General features: G+C 38.9%; 1 protein-coding gene across 4 annotated transcripts in view; it reads left to right on the top strand.

The window, feature by feature from the left end:
* The window catches only part of LOC116424171 (UPF0489 protein C5orf22 homolog), a 749,516-nt gene extending 740,725 nt beyond the window's left edge, over positions 1-8,791 (top strand). For all 4 annotated transcript variants that reach the window (XM_076369573.1, XM_076369575.1, XM_076369574.1 and 1 more), the window contains 2 exons: positions 5,093-5,311; positions 8,417-8,791. In XM_076369573.1, the coding sequence (XP_076225688.1) occupies positions 5,093-5,311; positions 8,417-8,546 (349 nt within the window). In that variant the 3' untranslated portion in view covers positions 8,547-8,791. The remainder of the gene's footprint in view (positions 1-5,092; positions 5,312-8,416) is intronic.
* Positions 8,792-20,094: the final 11,303 nt, after the last annotated feature.

The following is a 20,094-nucleotide window of genomic DNA, read 5'->3' as shown; positions in this document are numbered from 1 at the left end:
GCAGAAAAAAAAAGAAACTGACGGGGACCAACAGAACCGGTTGCACGTCAGAAAATATGAATCATAAAGATAGAGCTGGAAGCGTGAAAGCGTCCGAGAGATTTCGCCGTGACATCTGCTTTTTGAGATAAATATGGAGAGTAGAGAAAAAGAGAATTCGGAGGGGTGGAGTAGTAGAATCTTAACGTTTGCACACGCGGACGAGGAGGTTAGGTTAGGTGGGAATGACTACTTCCTGTTTAGATTGGGAAGATAGTCGAACGTTTTCGATAGTTTCCGCGGAGTTCTTTGGTCATCCATTTTGTTTGATGATTGGTGAAGTGGTACGTTAGTTTTTTTTTTTGGTGTTCTAGTTTGATTGTTGCGTTTGACGCGTTGACCGCCACGAGAATTTTGAATGTTTTGTATGAGAACTCTTTGCACTCGAGAGGCGCATTTCAGTCGTCATTCGATTTGAACTAATGAAATTATAAAATTAACAACTTTAAAACTATTATATATCAAGAATTTAAGAACAAAGCTATTTTATTCCAATATTTCACATATTGACGCGTTACGCAAAGTTCAATATTAAATGTCAAATTTTATATTTTCACCGCATCAAATCAAGTGGTGACAGAGAGTCACTTGTCGAGTGCAAAGGGTTAATATTACATGAAACATCAAAATTAGTAGTTCTGTCCCTTAATTTCTGCACCATATTGCTTTGTCCTAGTTGTAAAATATATCATTAACACATCATTAGAAAATTATGAATGTTTGTTGAGAAAAATATTCTCGAGTGCGAAGACTTAATTATTCTTTTACAACGAAGGCAAATCGTATTGGACTTTTACCTCGGTTTGTGCTTAGGAACGATAAAACGACATTTGCGTTCGATCAATCTATATTATTATAACACTTTTACGCACATTTTTCTGTTTTTGAACATAAGAGATAAAATTATCCTACTAATAACGTGTCAATATTTTTCTTTATTCGTTACATGACGAAAATCTTCACAATTGCAAATCAAAATGTTCTCAATACGCGCACAGGTAACATTTCGAGTTAGCATTCCATTAGATTTTCCGAGCGGTTCAATCGTAGCGAGTCATTTAAAGTACTACACGGCTGGTTTCGTATCCTCGAGAGACCGATCGTTACAGACTTCGTTACACAACTGTTAGGATAATCTGCGGCGAGAATCATGAGCCGTGATACACGTACACGAGCATGTATAGGTATGTCCAGCCCGGGGGTGAGGGCAGGTGTATTCTCGGAGAGAATAATTAATATTCAGCGAGGAAAAAGTGGGCGAGAGCCAATGATGGTCTTCTCTCATGAACAGTTAGCGCGTTAGCGAACCGGCGCGCATCGCTTCTAGACACGCAGCTGGTCCTCTCAAGAAAGACTCCCGGCCAATTATGTTCGTCTGTCCGTCCTTCTTGTACCGTAATTGTTTAACATTCGATTCACTCGGACGGTACCATCGGCCGAATTTTAAGAACTCGATTCAAATAATCGGTTATTAATATTCATACTTCGCTACTCGTAAGGAAAGGTATCGAACCCAGAAATTTAAAAAATGATCAAACTTTCTATGTAAGTAAAGTAAACGAAGCATGATATATTACAATTTTTTTTCGTACCGAATTTCACTTTAAAGGAGTGAAACCACCCCTTGAAAAAATGCATATTTTTCTTCCCCATAGATTATCCTGGGAACCGTAAGAGATAGTGGAAAAAAGTTTTAAAGAGAAATACATTGTTCTTTCACGTCTATAAAATTGTAAAATAAAATTTTTCGGAATGTTCAGTTTTTTCCAAATTTTTTAAATAACATAACTTTTTTAAACATTTTATTTCGCGATTTTATAAACATGAAAAAATAGTGTGTTTTTTGCTGAAACTTTTTTTCACTATCTCTTACTGTTCTTACGATAATCCACGGGAAAGAAAAATTTGCATTTTTTTCGAGGGGTGGTTTCACTCCTTCAAAGTGAAATTCGGCACGAAAAAAGTTGCAGTGAATTAGGCTTTACTTACTCCACATATACACACAGTTTTATAATTTTATTGAACTTCCAGGTTCGATACCTTTCCTCGTCAGAATTCATTCTTCTTTTTTTTCCTTCTTTCCACCTTCGGGTTGGAATATTTTTTGAAAATCTGTTCTTCCACGTTAATGTAAATTATTAATATAGTTTAATTAGTTAACCCCTTGCCTTACAATAACGTATGAGACTCGTGGTGAGGATTTTAAATAGAATTTAACAAGTAAATATTACTCTTCTCTTATCAATTGTTATACTTTGAAGCAAGCTTGTCCAACCCGCGATACAAGACGGTTGCGAATGCGATTCAACAAAAAATCATAAGCTTTATGAGATTGCGACTAAAAGACCCATTAACAATACTACAAATACAAGTTAAACATGCTATTAATTTATCTCCGCCCCGTAACAGCCTGTCTTCTTCCAATATTGCACAGGGAAGTTAAAAGGTTGAACGTCTCTGCTTCAGAACAAACGTAGATATAGGATATACCTAAAATCTTTCTCTCCTTTCCAATAAATTATTAATAACAAAGTAGTTATATCCATCACAGTTGAGAAATAAATCGTAGAACAAACCGATATAATATCAATTCCGAAGAACCAGGACCAAAACCGATATACCCAATAACACTTATGACTCGTTTCGGTTCTCCATAACTGTATCGGTCCCAATCAATATATAACAATTTCAAAGTTATTTTAACAGTTATTTCAGGAACATTTTCAATCCCTGTTCGCGATTCGCTGCTACACACAGATACACGCACACACGTACAACGTACAGCAATCTTCAGTTAAAATCTCGGTAGCCTTGATAACAAAAACGTACAGTCTCGGCGCGGGACGAATTGCAGCTACAGAAAACGAGAGAAACTTGGGATCAGATAAGGGCGAAAGTGGAGGCGTGCGAGGTATAAAGGAGTTAGAGAGAAAGAGATAGCGGAAGGGGCGACGGGGTAGTGGGACGATGGTAGAGGAGGGGGTAGAGAAACGGTGTACAAATTACGACCACCCGGAACTGGTCTCGTGGCCGTGTTAACTTTCGTCGCGTGCCTTCAGGAAATGCCTCAACTTTTGCAGCCGCGTGTTATCGTCCGCGCATTATAAACTTTCCATTGCCCGGCCTTTCCCTCTCCATTCCTTTTCCCTTACCTTGTTTGCCTTCATTATTTACGACACTTTAACGAATTTCGCGCGGCAACCTTGTTCGCGTTCCTGGAATTCGAAAGTGAAGCACTCCTGCGGAATCTTTCGCAACGGTTTCCGGGGGATTTTAAATTCGCGGTTATTTTTCTATTCGATTTATTTCGCCTTGTAATTGTAGCAGACTCACGCATAACGCGGTTAACGTGCACCGTGTTGTGGAAATTCGCCTTATAGGAAATCGTGCCGTAAGAGAACAGACCAATGCTCAACCAAAGTAGATTTAATTCTTAAATCGTGCAATTCGTTATTATTCGGTGCGTTGTATGGAAAATCGCGTTATATGAAAACAATAGTCGTAATAACTTTGTCGCGTTGTAGGAACTTGCGTTTTACAAGAGTCTATTGTATGTTTTTCGTGCTTTGAAGTTGACTTTGTAAGGTATTTACATGTTGACCGCCACGATGGTCATATGTGGGATGAGTAAGAATTTGTTGGGAATAAATGTAGTACATTACAAGTTGATTTTGATTGTGATAGGTAACCTTGCTTTCTTCTTGTCTTTAGTGTATCTTAATCTTGTAATTGCCTGAGGTCGCGTGTTATGGATTTATGAGAATAGAGGAGAAGTAAGAGTTTAACGTGGTTGATTTAGCGTAATTTATGAATAATAGACGACAACATGTTTTCCTATTTTTTGAGTTGAAATTTTACTTTTTATAGAATACTTTCAGTATTAATTGCTTTGATTAGTTTACGATTAGTAACAAATGATCGTGAGAAAGTCTACGATTTCGTGACTCGATTGTGAAAACAATGAACGTCATGTGGATAAGGAAAGTAGGGTGAAACAGTTATTAAAACATTTAATGCGAACGAAATTACTCAAGCAACGCGATAACATTATTTTGCTCTTCTAGGTTTACCATTTGAAAATCACATGTATTCGCGTAAATGATTATTCGATGCGTGTGAGAATTACAAAACTATGATGAAAAATAAAATTATACAAGTCAGGAAGAAAGAAATTCAAGTACTTTTTTATTAACTTTCATTGAGCGAAAAGCATCGATTACCGTTGTCGTTTGTATGAATGCAAGCGCAAATTTTGGTTCCCTTATGGTTATCCTCTTGTGGAAATACGTATCTTAAACCCTCGATTACCAAAAGACGCTCTGATTGCGTGAATTCCATTTGGGTAGATTCAAATGAACCTATTTACAGAATGGTTGGATCCGTTTCGCGAAATACTGAACCGCAAAGCCTTTGGCGAATCATCGATCTACTTAATTTTGAATGGCCACTACAGTTTTACTACACAGAAATATGGATTTAATTAATATATCTTAAACGTGTATTAATAACTTCATTGGATCTCACATGAATTACGAAGACCTATTGCAATCAAGTTATATCCTCAGAATCATCTGCATTAAATTTCAAACTACGGGTACAATGAAAAATTGATAGTGAGAATTAAACAAGAATTAAATTATGAGAGTCAGATCATAATTGTAATATTTTACATCCTGAACTATTCTTAAATTTCTGAATTGTTATCTATAATCCAAAAGCCATCTCAAATTCAATTAAGAATATCTTTAACGAAGCTCAAGAAGAACAGTATTCTAAACCAAAAATCTGTATATTGCTACTGTTATTACATCATCTCTTTGCACATTTGAATTACCAATTAGAAGAAATAATAGAAATGAACAGACAAAATTAATTTAAAGCAAACCATACAATACAAGAATGATTTTCATTATTTATAATCTATAAACACCATGAGGTCAGTGTTTTAAAGTTTATCGGGTTAACCAAGTCACGTAAATAAATGACAGTCTATCGATTTATGATTATTATAATTCTTATTTCGTACTGATAAAAAATTACTTTTTATTTTCAGATATGAAGCGGTGGAGAATCTTTATCACCAGTTGACTGCTGCATATAAGCAGTCGGAGATTGACTGGATTACTATCCACAATGCAGGTTTAACTAGAGACGATACCGATCTCCCACATCACCCGACTTCTCGCGCTGATCTTGACCGGTTAATTACCGGCACGTTCAGATCATTTTTAGCTTGTCTATCGAGCTCGCCAACTATCGTAACAGTTGCCAGGTAAGAATACAAATATCTGTACTATCTTCTACTTAAATTGATCGCCAATCTTATTCAAAGTTTAGTGGGTATACAATAAATACAACAAACACTTATGTATTCTTATTATTTAAATACAAAAAGATGTAACTCAAAAATTGCTTCTAAAAAACGTTTTATTCATTTTAGGTAAACGTAGAACGAAATTCAACAGTTTAAGTATTACGTTTGTTACATTCTCACCTTGCGTAGAGGGAAAAAGCATAAACTCGAGCACCTGTCAGAATGTCACAATTTTCTTATTTCACAACTATTGATATCTTAAAAGCAATAAATCTCTGAAATAACTTGAAAAATTAGTAGTTTCACTTGAATGTTATAATCAATATATGAAGAAACCGAAGAAAAATCTATTATTACAATTTTTATAAGGATTACTTATTAACCTATTGCCCCACAATATCGGATCACACTCGTGAAGATTTCAAATAGAATTTAGAAAACATGAATATCATTCAATTCGTTTCAATATTCTTCTTCTATTGTGAATGATTATACTTTACAGCAAACGTTGACATAGAATAGGCATAGGACTTTTCTCTTATTTTCAATAAACTATTTACAATAAAGTACTTGGATCGATCACAGTTCAGAAAGAAATGATAGGACAAGGGGTGAATCATGTTGAATGCTCCGTTGTTCTGGCGTTAAAGCGTGTGGAATGAAATTTTGGTGTTCTCTATTTCTTTCGAAAGTACAGCGTTGGGGTCGCAGATGGCGTGGACGAAGATGCTGGGGGGCTGGAAATAGAGGAAAAGGGAGGATCGTAAGGGAGGCATGGTTGGGCTGGGCGAAGGGTGGGTTCATGGACGGTCAGGTACCATCAAGCCCCACCTTCCATGTGGGTAAGGGGTGGCCTCCTAAGGGGTGCACAAAATCAAACTCCGACCTTTCGGCATTCGTTGTCAGATGTCTCTGTCTTCGATGTCCTGCGACAGATGCTAATTACCCCTTTATCTTCGTGCCACGCTCTAGTTGGCCGGATGATTAAGGCGAGACGTGGTAATCCGTTTCTCAATTTCCGCGGCCAGTAATAAACACGGCACACCGGGAAAATTGTAATTTATGAATTCCACATGGGGGTTGCGACGAACTGATGACGTCACGACGAAATCGCCTTTCGCAAAATGTCGCTTTTATGGACCTTTGAAAGGGACACCTGAATATCGTTTACAACGTAATATAGACACGTTTAACGTTTTGTCAAGAAATCTATATTATTAATTTCTGTTAAGCTCCGTTGTGTAATTGTATGCAATGGTGTGATTTGGTGAAGTTTACATTTTTTTTCTTTCATTTTGGCTTTCATTGCAGCTTCCTGGTGGACTGAAAACGTTTGTTTGTATTAATGTACAATGAGAGAATATTCTATGAATGCTAATGTTTTTTTTAATCGTCGACGTATATGGGTTTATTCTATTTTTCGATGAATCTTTTAATACCGTTTTCGGAGTGGAATTCAAAAATATCTTACCAAATAGAATAAGAAACGACATTACTTATGGAATAACCTAATTAAACAATTTAAACGTGCAGCCTGCATTGAAGAAAGACAAGAACTTTCAAGATAATGCAACTGTGCATGTTTGACTTTTCCCTTGTTACATTCATTTCTATATTTAGTATTCCGCCAGGTTTCAAATTTTTGTTACAATTAGCACTATCGTAAAACAATATTAAACTTATATAAACTTTCGCTTTATTATTTTTAATTATATCAAACAGTTAAAATGAAATTCATAAACGTAAGGAAATTTTGCAGAATATTTATTAACTCTATATCTCATCAAATTCGCGATGAAAATTGTAAACTGAATTCAATAACCGTTATTTACTTCAGTTTTTAATATAAATTAAATATTATTTTCCCATTACCAATCGTCAACCCTTAGAATAAACATTTAACAATAATCATCCTCAAGTAGTTTAATCAAAGACGATTATGAAATAAACCATAGGTTAATGGGTTAAGGAATGAAAATAGGTACACAAGAAAATGAAAGGATGTTAAAATACCAAATTCTCTCAAAGAAATGCATAATAACGAAATTGCGTGAACAAAATAACAATACCAGCTGCAAATGGTTGACTTGGCGCCATCTCGTGATGAGATTAGGGAAACGTTATTCGGAATTCCGGCTATGCCAGAAAAAAATCGATTTCATCCTGTTCGGCCCACTTCCAATCCTCCGCGATCCGTTCCACTCCACCCCCGGCACGCTTCACTTCCGGAGAAGACGCGAGAACGCTGCCGGATGTCGCCTCTGGACGGCACCGTGGTTCTCTTCGAGCTTGTCGAGGGACGATTCGACGAAAGCAAAAAAAGACCGAACTACCGAATTACGAAGGAAATGCAATTTATGGCTCGGTAGAGCGTAAAACTTGTTACATTAACCACGATTAAACCTCACCGACCCTTCGAATATTTAAATCCTAGTTATCAGCGACGAATAAATAGCGGATGTTTATGCGAATTTAGAATTTTACGGATTCGCATAGTATCGCGAATAATGAAGTTGTTCCGATTAATAATGAAATACGAACTGTATTCGAATTCATTAGCTGTTTTATTGGTATTGTAAAAATGGTTACTGTTTTTAAATTTCTTGATTCTGCTTTTCATGCATTTATGAACTATATGCATTCGTAATAATGTATGCAATAAATCTATTGTGTATGCGACTTTATTCTGAAGTAAAGGAATAAAAAGGAGTGAAAATTAGGGAATGTAAAAGTAACAGGTTGTGAAAGGAAGATTTATAGAATGTCAAAATATTTGAGAATATAGTTCTTTTACTATTGGAAATCGATGTTAGAAACGACCCCTAATGTAAAAAACTCATGTTGCCTTTGAAAAAGAGACAGATATAGATACAATCTTTTACGAAAATTCTTTATGTCCATTGTATTTAGTGATCTCATTATATTCAGATAGTATTTTATTAGAGTAAAAAGTATGTAAATTTAACATTCGACAATAGAAATTATGTTAGATTCTAATATCAGTGAAGAAATTACTTGCTGTGATACTAGAAAATGAGAATTATTTAAATATTCTTGTTTCAGATCTAGTGAGGATGATTATTGTCCACCGGCAGATGTAGACATGATTCAAGAAGGTGTAATTGATGAGCTTCGCCAACGTCTTGGTGACGTAGACGTTCATCTGTCTTATACTTCACCGGAAACACACTAATTCCGAATAAAAATATAATAAATATTTCGTTCCTTTTTTTACATAAAATATACAGAATATTACTTTAAATCTACTAATCATTTTTATAATAATAATTACAAATATGTATAGCGTACATACATGTATACGTAGCATTATTGCAAACATAATAATCATTGTTATTGTAATAACTACGCATACTAATGCTGTCTTCATTCGCTATTTATGTATGAGAATAAATGTGAACTAATAAAACGTATAATTGACGAAGGATAATTATGATGAATTCTAATTTAAATCCAACACAGTCCTATTAGATAATACATTGTTAGTCCAATGAAAGAAGTGAAATATTTTATTTGTTATTTCAGGAAGATTAATTTTTATAAAGTATTAAACAATGACTTATTAATTATACTAAAAGAGAAACACTTTTCTCGTTATCGTTAAATCATTAAAGCAGATAAACATGTTAAAGCACAAAATACAATAAACGATTCTAATCAGAACAAACTACCTAATAATAATTATTTGCAAATTATTCTTTACATGAAATGATAATTTCTTCTCTAAAAAATTAAGATTAAAAAATATTTTTATACTATGCAACAAACTATTCCAAGAAAATATTCGATCCTGAAAAATGAGAATTTACAATAACTGCAATATATGCGACTCACAAAAAGATATAATTTCTGATACTTAAAAGTGACATACTCGATTTCCAAACGTAAGGACGCATACTTAACCAAATAAATCACTACCAACGGCGCGAAAATAATCACGAACAGTCAAAAGGAACAAACGCAAAGATGCCATATTAATTCAGCGAATGTGGCGTTGCAACACTTTCATCTTGGATAAAACGGAGAAGCAATTAAGGGATCAATTACACTCGTCCCGGAGGCAAGAGGGAGCTAAGTCGGAACGTCCGAGCCGTAGACAGTGCATCGAATCGATGGAATACATCAGATGATCAGAAACTGAAGAGGAAGAAGGAAACTGGCACGTCTTTGATCAAAGCACCGATTTACATAAGATCGGTGCCACTGGTCCATTATGAGGAGCGAGCACAATGCCAACCTGAAGGTTAGCTTCTTTTTTTTCCTTGCACCCCTGCGCGCCCCTCGACGGTTCTTCATTCCGCCAGTCGGCTATTTGCATACCGTAGGCTAGTTTCCCACACGTCTTAGCAGCGATCGTTAGTTCGTGTTCTCTCTCGCTTCCTACTTCCCTTGTTCCTGTCTCCCTCGACTTCCTCTTCACCTTTTCCTTTCCTCGTTCCACAACCCTTTCAAAGCGAGCAAAGACAAAAAAAAACCGGACAGACTAGGGAAAAAAAGACGTCTTCCTTCTTCGAGAACCCTGGCGTTTCCTGGCAAAACTTTTCTCAAGACGTGACGGACGTGTACACACGCTATTCAGAGCACTCCGCGATGGGCTTGCCAGTGTGGCGGTGGGCACGGTTTATTGCACTATGGAATTTCTGGCTGACAATAAATACGTACGGAAATCCTTGCCCGGAATATGGACACGTGAATATTATGTAGTGCTATTGTCGATGTTTATGGAATATTCTTTAGCGTTGCTGGATGAAGGAATATTTAGGAGATTGAAGTAAATTGATTGTTTAAGTGTTTAATATAAATTGCAAAGAGGTTTGATTATTTTGTTATGTGGATTGTTGAATGTGAATGGTTGGTTTAATTGGGGAAATTGGTCGAAGGAAAATGCATTTTGATTCAGTCGTAACGGAAGGTGTTACGGTAATTGGTAAAATGTCTTTTAATTATTGATTTTTTTTGAGTAATTTTCTGGTTTTTGAAAAGTATATGTACTTGTAGTATACACATAAGACTAACGGTACTAATTCTGTAATAACGCAAATAAAAAATCTACTCAGAGTATGCAATACAGCATGATAAACGAATTATTCAGCGAAAGCAATTAAATATTTGAAACATCGATTCATATTGTATTTCAGGGACTAACAGAAAATGTGACACGTATACTTTAATCAATTTATTTATTAGATTAAATTATAAAACAATAAAATACTTTTTAAATAAATTAGAAATTCATTCAGAGATTTGGTAAAGTCTAGTGCAAAGAATTTTCTTTTCACCTGTTCCCCACATATATATATTTCAAAATTTACACAAAAATTTCGCTTATTAATAATACTGTACAGATTGATCCAATTATACCAGTATACACTTCAGTTATCTATTTTTGAACCTCTAACTTCCAAAATCCGAATGAAAGAACATGAATTTCTCTAAGAGCAGTAGAACAAACCGTACAATAAATAAACCTGGTGATAACAAAATTCACGTTACATTAGAATACCGAAACATCTGGCCTGCGAGATCAATTTTCCTCTGAGCCTCCAGCAGCGAACGGGTTAAGCGATCACAGAATAGAACGTTTAAGGGGTTGCAGAAGGGCAACGAGCGATAACGCAGGAATAAACGTTAAATGGACAAGGTGAATGCGGAAATGCGGTTGCAAGGAGAAGGGACGAGATTTAAAGATCCGCAAGAAGAGTTTACGAGCTGCCAACCTCGCGTAATGACTGTCGTTAACCACGGTGCGAGCCTCTCCAACGGAGAACCAGACTTTTGTATGCTAATGACAGGGTGGTCCGATTTCATCCACCCCGAGTAAAAAATCTTAGGGGTCAACAGACCCATCGTTCGCCCGAGTTTTAAGTCTCCCTCGAGCACCATTGACCTCAAATTAAACACGGGCTCGACCTTCGACCCGCTGAAAAGTTTACGACGTTATATACCGTACTTTTCGCAAATTCATTGACAAACACATCGCCGCGCCGCCTGCCCTACCGCCGCACTTATTCATACAAAATTAACTTCCGGTCGGGAAGGCTCGACGCTCGTCGCGAACTATGGCAAACGCGAGTTTTCAGGACCCTTGGGACAACGGCGCACAATTCGCTCGAGTAACGCGCGTATTAATATTCATTAAATTACGCGCACTGCTCGCTGTACTTAACGAAAGATGTTGAAAGGTGTGCGTGATGAACCTGGTAACCTAGAAAGATACGGTTTACCATGCTTCCAGTAGAAGGTGTTCTCATTTTTAAAAACGGATGGAATAGCTTCAAAACGATAAATTGTAGTTTTACTGTCGACGTGTATGGAAAAATAATAAATTTTTTTACTTCCTTTTTACTGTTGTATGTATGAAAGATGTAGGCAATTATAAAGCAAGGTATAAAACTTCTAGCTTATTTATTAGATTTTGGTTTGGAAGTTTTACTGAATTATCTTTTTCTGAAAAATATCTAAAGAGGTTTTCTACGCTCGCAAAAAAAAGAGAATTTTCTGTAAAATTTTATGAGAATTTCACTGCGAGTATGCATAATTGAGCTTCAATTATTTAATGAACGACGTAGCATGAAGTAAAATTTATTTACATGTAACATTGATTTTTGGGAGCTTGATATAGTATTAATGAGTGGATTTATATGTGTAATAATTAGTTTGTTCTGTCACATAAATATATTGGAACACAAATATACATTAATTTCGTGAAATATTCGCTATATGAAAACCTGTACTAACAGTGATATGAAGAAAAGGTTAGTTGAAAATATTGTTTTATATCATACGCTGTATAGAATTTTAAACGTTCCACCATCTCTTAGGGCTGTTCGGATTTCATTCACCCAGGTGACACCGTGACATTGAGTTCTAGAGGAATTATTCAAAACCAGGCCTGGCTGGTAAATGTACAACCGTCCCTGGCATCGTAATCCCGCATCTGATTTGCATAAGGGAGGAATACAATAAAAGCAACAGAAGAAAAAACAAAAGCGATAAGAGAACACAATAAAATGCAACGTACAATGGACTGTTAACATTGGAACGCTATATGTAAAAAAAAAGTGTCAGATTTTATACTTTATTGCAATTCCGCATTCGAAGTGATATAAGAAGATTTTAACAGCTGCCTGATTCCTAATCAAAAGATATCTTTTACAATTCTATCTTAGAATTATTTTCTAACCTTAATCTTTTTCCCTAATTGACTTCTGTGATAGTTATAAAACTAATTTAGTGGTGCTATGTTTTTCTTAGATTTTATTAGACTACTTATTAAGCTAAAATTTCAATAAAATAAACTTACTAAATACATAACAATTAACAAACTGTCTATTCTGTGCATTATATACTAATTATCTGTATACCTACTATATTATTATTAATACTTACCTATTCTACTACCTTTGCTTCGTAATTAAAAGTCACGTTTGTCGCCCGAATTAGTCGTAACTTAGTATTTATCTAATACTACAATACACTATTTTATTACATATAATATTATAACATATTATTTATTATACACGCAGTATCATATTTCTCAAAACAAAGATAGTACAATACGTAAATAACTTATTATGTAATACTTAATTATAAATCCAACTCTCAATGCGCACTAATAATTTCATTAACGTAACAACCTTAAAATAAACTCAAAATAAATAAATAAATAAATATAAGAAGTAAAAATCGGTCTACTCGACGCTTCGCTGTTTCCACAAGGGACAAGTCACCCGTCCCGATTCGAAAAGTCGGCGCAAACCCTTTACGCGCATACCTGACGATTATGCGCGTGACGAAAGAGATCTTCAGAGAGGCGAGTATGCTAATCAGCAGGCATAATGCGATATCGATACGCCGGAGAAAGCCAATTATAGCGTGGGGATCAGCGATGCACGCTCGCTCGCTGCCGGCGCAGTCCGTTCTCCTGAAAAAATGTCTCCACGTTGGATCGCGTGAAAGGGTCGCACGGTGAAGCATCGGCGAGAAAATGAATGGCAAATAAAAAAAAAGGGAAAAAAAGAAAAGGACGGAAGAACGAGGACGGGGTGCTCATAGACAACGCCATAGGCGGAGACCTCGTTGGCCGTTGTTCGAAAGTGCTATTTGTATTTATCCGAGCTCTTTGTTCGTCCCTGGAGATTCATGGGGCGGAGGGTGGGCCGGGTCGCGAGAGAGACGGAGAAACAAAAAATTATGCAGACTCGAGGCAAAGGGTAAAGTTCACTAGTTGTTGCGTCGCCGCATGCAGTTTCGGACGAAAAAAAAAATAGTTCTGACGCGACAATCGCCGATAACAGAGTGACCCGTCTCGGATTTCGTTGTAATTTCTATCGAACTGATTAGATTATCGTTTGGGGTAATGAAATTTTATTTTCCACGTGGTGCTCGGTGAATTGGGACTAATTTAACAATGGAAAGAGAAGTTATTAGTTTCATTTATACGTTGAATAGGTCGTATACAAGGAAATCATTGTTTTTCTGAAATTGGTAAATAATGTAAGAATTTTCGTGTTTGGACATTAATTTTTGAGATAATACGTAAGTATTTTTGGAGATCAAATAATGTAGTTATAGGCAAAGTTGGATAGATTAAATGAATTGATTGTAGATCGTGTGATACATTTTTATTTATCGAGTATGTAATTATTTCTTCAAATACAGAAAATGTTTACTTGTTTCCTTGTAAAAAATAAGGAAATTTTTTGTCATCACTTGATTTAAACAAGCTAGAAATAGAAGATCATTGACGATTGTAAAGTCTGCGAAGCATAAGTTCGAAAACAAAGTTATTTCGTCGAAACAGACAGTCTCTCCTGCAAATACATTTTTTGCAATCTCATCGGTGTATTATTCCCAAAAAGAAGTAATCTCCGTAATTATTTTATATTCCCACTTCAACCGACAACCAAGAACATAGTGCAAAAAGTTTCGTTCTAAACGTTGAAATAACATTCGTTAAAAAAGTTGAGAACCGAGGACTCGACGAATTTCGAATTCGAATTAGAAAGAAAAATAGCCGGGACGCAGATGTCCGGACGGCGAGGATAATTCGTGAAATCGAATTACGAGCAAGCGTTTGCTCCATCATGCAGATTCCCTCGTTCTAGTTGGTGCAGTATGTGACGAGATGATTCCATGTGTGCGTGAATGCATCTCGTGCAGTGGATGCAACTGCGAGTGGCCAGTAGCTCGCAAAACGACTGACCGCTCGGTACATTCCCTCGTCGCTTATTCGACGAACTCCGCGAGTGGCGTGATAAAAGAACGATCCCTATTTTTTTTTCTACATCAATCACAACGAATCAACGCGAGTTTTTCGGTGTGTCTTATCGATTGAAATTCCGATTTATTTCGAAACTCCAGTGCGCATCAGTGTAAATATGTACAGTCAGGAGATGACTTGATGTCTAACGGAATGGCACAGGGCCAACGTGTGTCTTTCTATTTCACAATTTTATAGTTTTGGTCACGCGTAACTGTACCGACGAATAAGAAAATCAGTGATCGAAAATATCAGAAATTACGAGACAAAACCAACCTCAAACCGGGTGAAAAAAATTGAAAACTGCTCGGTCGGCCTAATACTTCAGTCTAGCCATCAAAGTGATCTCCTAACAGCGCAAGGTGTTCCAACGGGACGGCTACGAAGTTCACGAGACTAATTTAACATTAATGAAAAAAACCGTGCTCGAAGGCATTTCGCTGGTTGTAATAAACTTTCCAACGATTTCTATGTATTCTAAGTTCGTTCCGATACGGGATACCGGCGCGGCGCATCACGCTGTGCGAGCAGGACGCCGGACGGGTAATTTCATAATGTCACAAAACGAAGTTGTGACAGTTTCTACATGGTCGAAGTACGAAAGGAAAAGTTCCGTTATAAGTTTTAATGGTACATAAATAAACGGCAACGGTGTAATAGAGTTTCCCCGCGAAACGAGGTTCCCGGGATTCGTCGCGATCTCGTTATAAATATTCAATCATAACCGTGACAGTTTTTTCTCTCGCGCGGCGCCGGTGTCACGCGAGACCGGCACGCCGATAAACGTAATTCGCCGAGCAGGTGCTGCCGTTATAAATTAATACACCGCGGACCATAGGTCAACGCTTCCGTTAGAGTTATAGGAAATTAACCTCTTCATATCTGATTTTTATACAGAATTATGTTCGCTTATCTAACAATAATGGATCGTTATTCAATGCATCGTCAGCAACGACATTATTTCGAATAAAATAGTGATAGTATACTATTCCTCTGATAGAAATAGGATCAAAGCAAAGGTGTATAATTGCTTGTCACAGTTTTAATATTGTGTTAGATATGGAAGTAGTAAAACAGTGTACATTATAATGTGAGTCTGAAGGGGATAACAGCTTTGAACGTTGTTCTTGTAGGAAACGATAGGCTCGTCCGAATGCAGCTTATCCCGCAAGCGTCTTTCCTCTTTAAAAGTATGCCCCGTATGTTTGTCCACCGTCCTAGAAAATACAATTATCGATTAACCCCTTATCCTATGATTTCTTTCATAACCGCGCTGTGATAACTTTGTCATTAATAATTCACTAAAAATCAAAGAAAAATTCCACCTTTAGTTCAGAACATTACACTGAACCCCTTACTCGAAAATTCTTCATTAGAGATATTCAATATCGTCTGATTAGACGCAGACGACATTCTTTAAACTATGTTAACGAAAAATCATACATATACTGAAAAAAGCGATTTTGTTAAACATTTCACATATTGAAGCATGATACAAAGCTTAATATTAAACGTCGAATTTAACAGTCTCTCCGTATCAAATCGAATGACACAGAATCCCATCCCAAGTGCAAAGGGTTGAACCGAAAGCAACTTTAATGTCCCTAACTTTCGTACGAGAACTTTCCACGACTCCAACTTGACATTACACAACAAAGGGATCAACCCTCGCCAAAGAATTCTTGAAAAATCAAAACCCAATATCTCAACGTGCCTAACCTCAAAATCGAGCTCTGTACCCCCAAAAGACGACAACACCCAGACAACATCTCCAACCTTTTTCTTTCCATTTTGTTTGATATTCAATCGCGCGGAGTGAACCTGCCAGAATCCATTCCCGATAAGAGCACCGCGACGTACAGTGTCGGGGGTGGGAAGGAAGGAGAGAGCGAGAGTGGATCGCGGGCTCTAATACACGCGGGGGTGCGTGTAATTCCGAGGCCGCGCCATATTTTAACATCGTTCCGAGTTACATTATGTTTCAGCAAAATGGTCGGCGCACACGTGGCAGCGCGCCGCGCCGCGCCGTCGACGGGGAGGGTGGTTTATCTGGAATACACAATCCCACCCTGGGCCACCCTCTCCGCTGAACACGGTTGCGAGGGGGTGGAGGAAGGGTGAACGGCGCGCGGAGATGTGGGAGGGGCGGTTCAGGCGGGAAACCGGCTGGAAGGGGGTGAGTGTAGCGAGGAGGGTGGAAGTCGACGTCGACCCCCGGCAACCAACGCCCACCACCATCCACCCTCCCCTCCCCGTTGGCTTTTGCGACGCGCCGCTAGCGGAGCGTTGGCGAGGGGTGTGGAAGGGGGCATGATGCGCGGGCTAACGACGTTCTTTTACTTTTCGCGAGGAACCGACGGAGAGGAACGGAGAGGAAAGGATGGTACGGAACAAGACGGAGAACGGGTCTGTTGGGAAGGGTGGAGCGGCGGGGAAGGGGTTTGCGAGCAGAAAGGACGAGAGAGAAAAAAAGAGGGAGGGCGGAGGTACAAACCCCCTTCCTTCGGGTTTCTTTCCTTTCTTTGCTCCGTCGCATTCTGGGTTCTTTGTGAACGTAGACACGAACAGGGGAGGCTGCACCAGGTAATGATGTACCGCGGTAAATTTCCTGCGGAAAATTACTCGCGTGGTTCGCCGCGCGGCACGGCGCGCCGGTGGAGTCACGGAGCCGCGAGGTAATCATTTTCTTTTTGCGACGCGCCGGCAAACACGCGTAACCAGCCGCCGGGGTTAGGACAGTGAAAGTTGTTACAATGCCCCGTCGCGATTTATTGAATTATTAAGTAGAACGTGGACGAATGGAACGACGTCGCGCCGGCATTAATGCGGATCATGGGGATTCGCTCGCTGCGACGGCCGTTGGTCGTCGGGATGTTTCGCTTGCGGATGGTTTGAATGTTTCTTTTGTTTTAGTTTGTTGGGCAGGCTTTGAAACGGGTTCAGTAGGAATTTGGTAGGTGACCGTTGAGAGTGTGGAGATTGAAGATTGCATGTGGGTTTATGGCTTTGGTTTCTTTTATGATTTGGTCGTAGATCTTTGATCGTAATAGGTGTTCATGATTACTTCGAACTAATGATGTTTGGGCGGCAACTATTGTATCTCTCGAAGAATCACAATTGAGCTCATAAGTATTTTCAATTTTTGAGTAGTAGACAGAATTATTCTTTATTCTTGTATTTTTATCTGTATATATAAAAATAAAAGAATGATGGAGAAAGCAAAACTGAAAAAATTTAATTTATTCCAACAAAGTGAATTGGTCGTTTAGAAATATAAAACGGTACTAATATTCCTTCTAACTCCGCCAGCAATTACGAAACAATCGTTCCCAACAATTACCCTCTAAACACGTCCAAATTCGCAACCCTTTCACGCAACGCCGTTCCCGCAATACTGCGAGCGTTGTGCAACAGCTTCGAACACGAGCAGGCTAAAATCCGACCGTATCGTGGCCATCGTCGGACTCCGTGTTTCGGAGCGTTGTATAATCACGCCTCGCGTTATCGACCGACCCCTTTCGGTGCCGTCGAAGAGAAAAAGTTGCTTTCGGATAATGGAAAAAAAGGGACGCGATTCGCGACTCCGGAATTATTCGATCTGTGCCCTGGGATTCGAGTGGTGTGGGGACATCGGAGGGAAACGAGGGGGCTGTTTTGGGTGACTTCGGTCGGCGTAGGGGTAGGGGTGGACATTGGGAGGGGGGTAGGTAGGGGTGGCATTCGCGTGGCTGCTTGGAAGTTTGCCGGGCGGAGCATAATGTCTCTAATGAATCCTCAAACTCAAATTAAAACTTCGAAATTGTCGGCAGTCAGCGAATGCGACACTCGATTCCGTAACAATGCAAAGTTTGCTTCCTCGTGTACCTCCATTGCGAGGAAAAGAAGAGGCCCAAAACAAATTATCGGCTGTCTCGTTCGCGATACACCGTCCGAGGAGGGGCTTCCGTGTATCGCCCACTGCAGGAAAGAATTTCTTCTTCCCGCTTGACATCTTGTTTCCCTGCCGAAGAGAGTCCTCGTTTCAACGGCCACGTTCAGCCGAGCTTCGTTTATTCGGAACAAATTAATTGAACGGTCGAGACCGGCAGCGTTTTCGACTCCCACCCCCTTCCGCCCCTGCTATTCTTCTTCACTCAAGCGAGCGCTTTCGATCGTTTATCACTCGTCCGCTTGTGTCGTTGTTACTGTAAAGTAAGATAGGTCGCTGTTACTATTGTCATTAATACATTGATACATCTACAAACTTAATCGCACTGGATAATATTTTTCAATTAATATTTATTATTTTCCGATGAAATATCGATGATACCATCTGCAACTTGAATACCATTTGCTACTTCCGCTTCGTATGTTGACACTTTGTTCAAAGATTAATATCGAATCTTTACTTTTCAACTTTGCTCCGTTGAATGATTCAACGTCAAATCAGTACTTGAATTTTTATAACGAACCAACTCTTTACCTTTACTCGTTCAATCTTAAACAAAGCTCCATTAGAATCCTACACAATTATTTAAAATCTGCAAGGCTAATATTATCAATCCTCACTAAAATCTCATCTCATCCTTCTTTCACCTCAAACTAAAATTCCCTCTTCCTATAGCTCACTCCAACAATCCCAACGCCCGTTACAAAACAGTTTTCCATCCAACAGTCCAGCGGATCTACATATCCAACTCCTGAGACACGGCGCATCGGTCAGAGGAACGCTCAGCTGTCGTTCACTTTCACCTATCGCGGTCGCCTTCCTTTTTTTCCTCGGTGCGTGAAGGTGGTACACGTCGCCGGTGCCAAGATTGCGAGTGAATCGATACGAGAGGTAGACCGTACGGTGTCGGAGAGAACGAGAGGACAGAGAGAAGAGACACGTGGGGGAGGGGTGGTTTTTGAGGGAGATGTTTCGTTCGTTGGCAGTAGGTTTCCCCCACCCCCTCGGCCAGAAGTCCCGCAGCATAATCTCCATCCCTCTGGCCCGTCTCTTTCGCGTCCCTCCCCTCCCCCGCTGTAAAACTCACTCATCCTCTGTTCTATGAACGCAGCCCTCCACCTATCTCCGGTGTAAAACCCCCGGTGCCGTGACGTAAATGCCAGAGAAATGGGCTGGAGGGGCTGCGAGAACGTGGCGTGGGCAGTGACGCGTGTGCACGCAGGAAAACTCTTCTTATTTATATGCTCCGCGCTGCCATGGCGAATCGATATTTCGCATGAGTTCGCTCGGGGGAAAAAAAGGAAGGAAGAGGGTCACCCCCGCGTGCCGCTGGAGCCCGGGGAACGATTTCCTTTTCCGCTGTTAACCGAACGGCGACGGCTACTTTCTCGCGTATCCCGAGTGTTTTTCCTTATCGGTGATCCGTGAACGACTTCGCGTCTCAGCGCGCGTCCGGGTATTAATATGTTGACCGTTACAAGCATTTCGAGCATTTTATGTTCGATTAACCTTTTGTACTCGAAAAGTATTTCA

The sequence above is a fragment of the Nomia melanderi genome, chromosome 7 (assembly GCF_051020985.1).
Source record: "Nomia melanderi isolate GNS246 chromosome 7, iyNomMela1, whole genome shotgun sequence".
Taxonomy (NCBI): Eukaryota; Metazoa; Arthropoda; class Insecta; order Hymenoptera; family Halictidae; genus Nomia; species Nomia melanderi.
The sequence above is the reverse complement of the archived record's forward strand: the minus strand, read 5'-3'. Positions and strand labels throughout refer to the sequence as shown.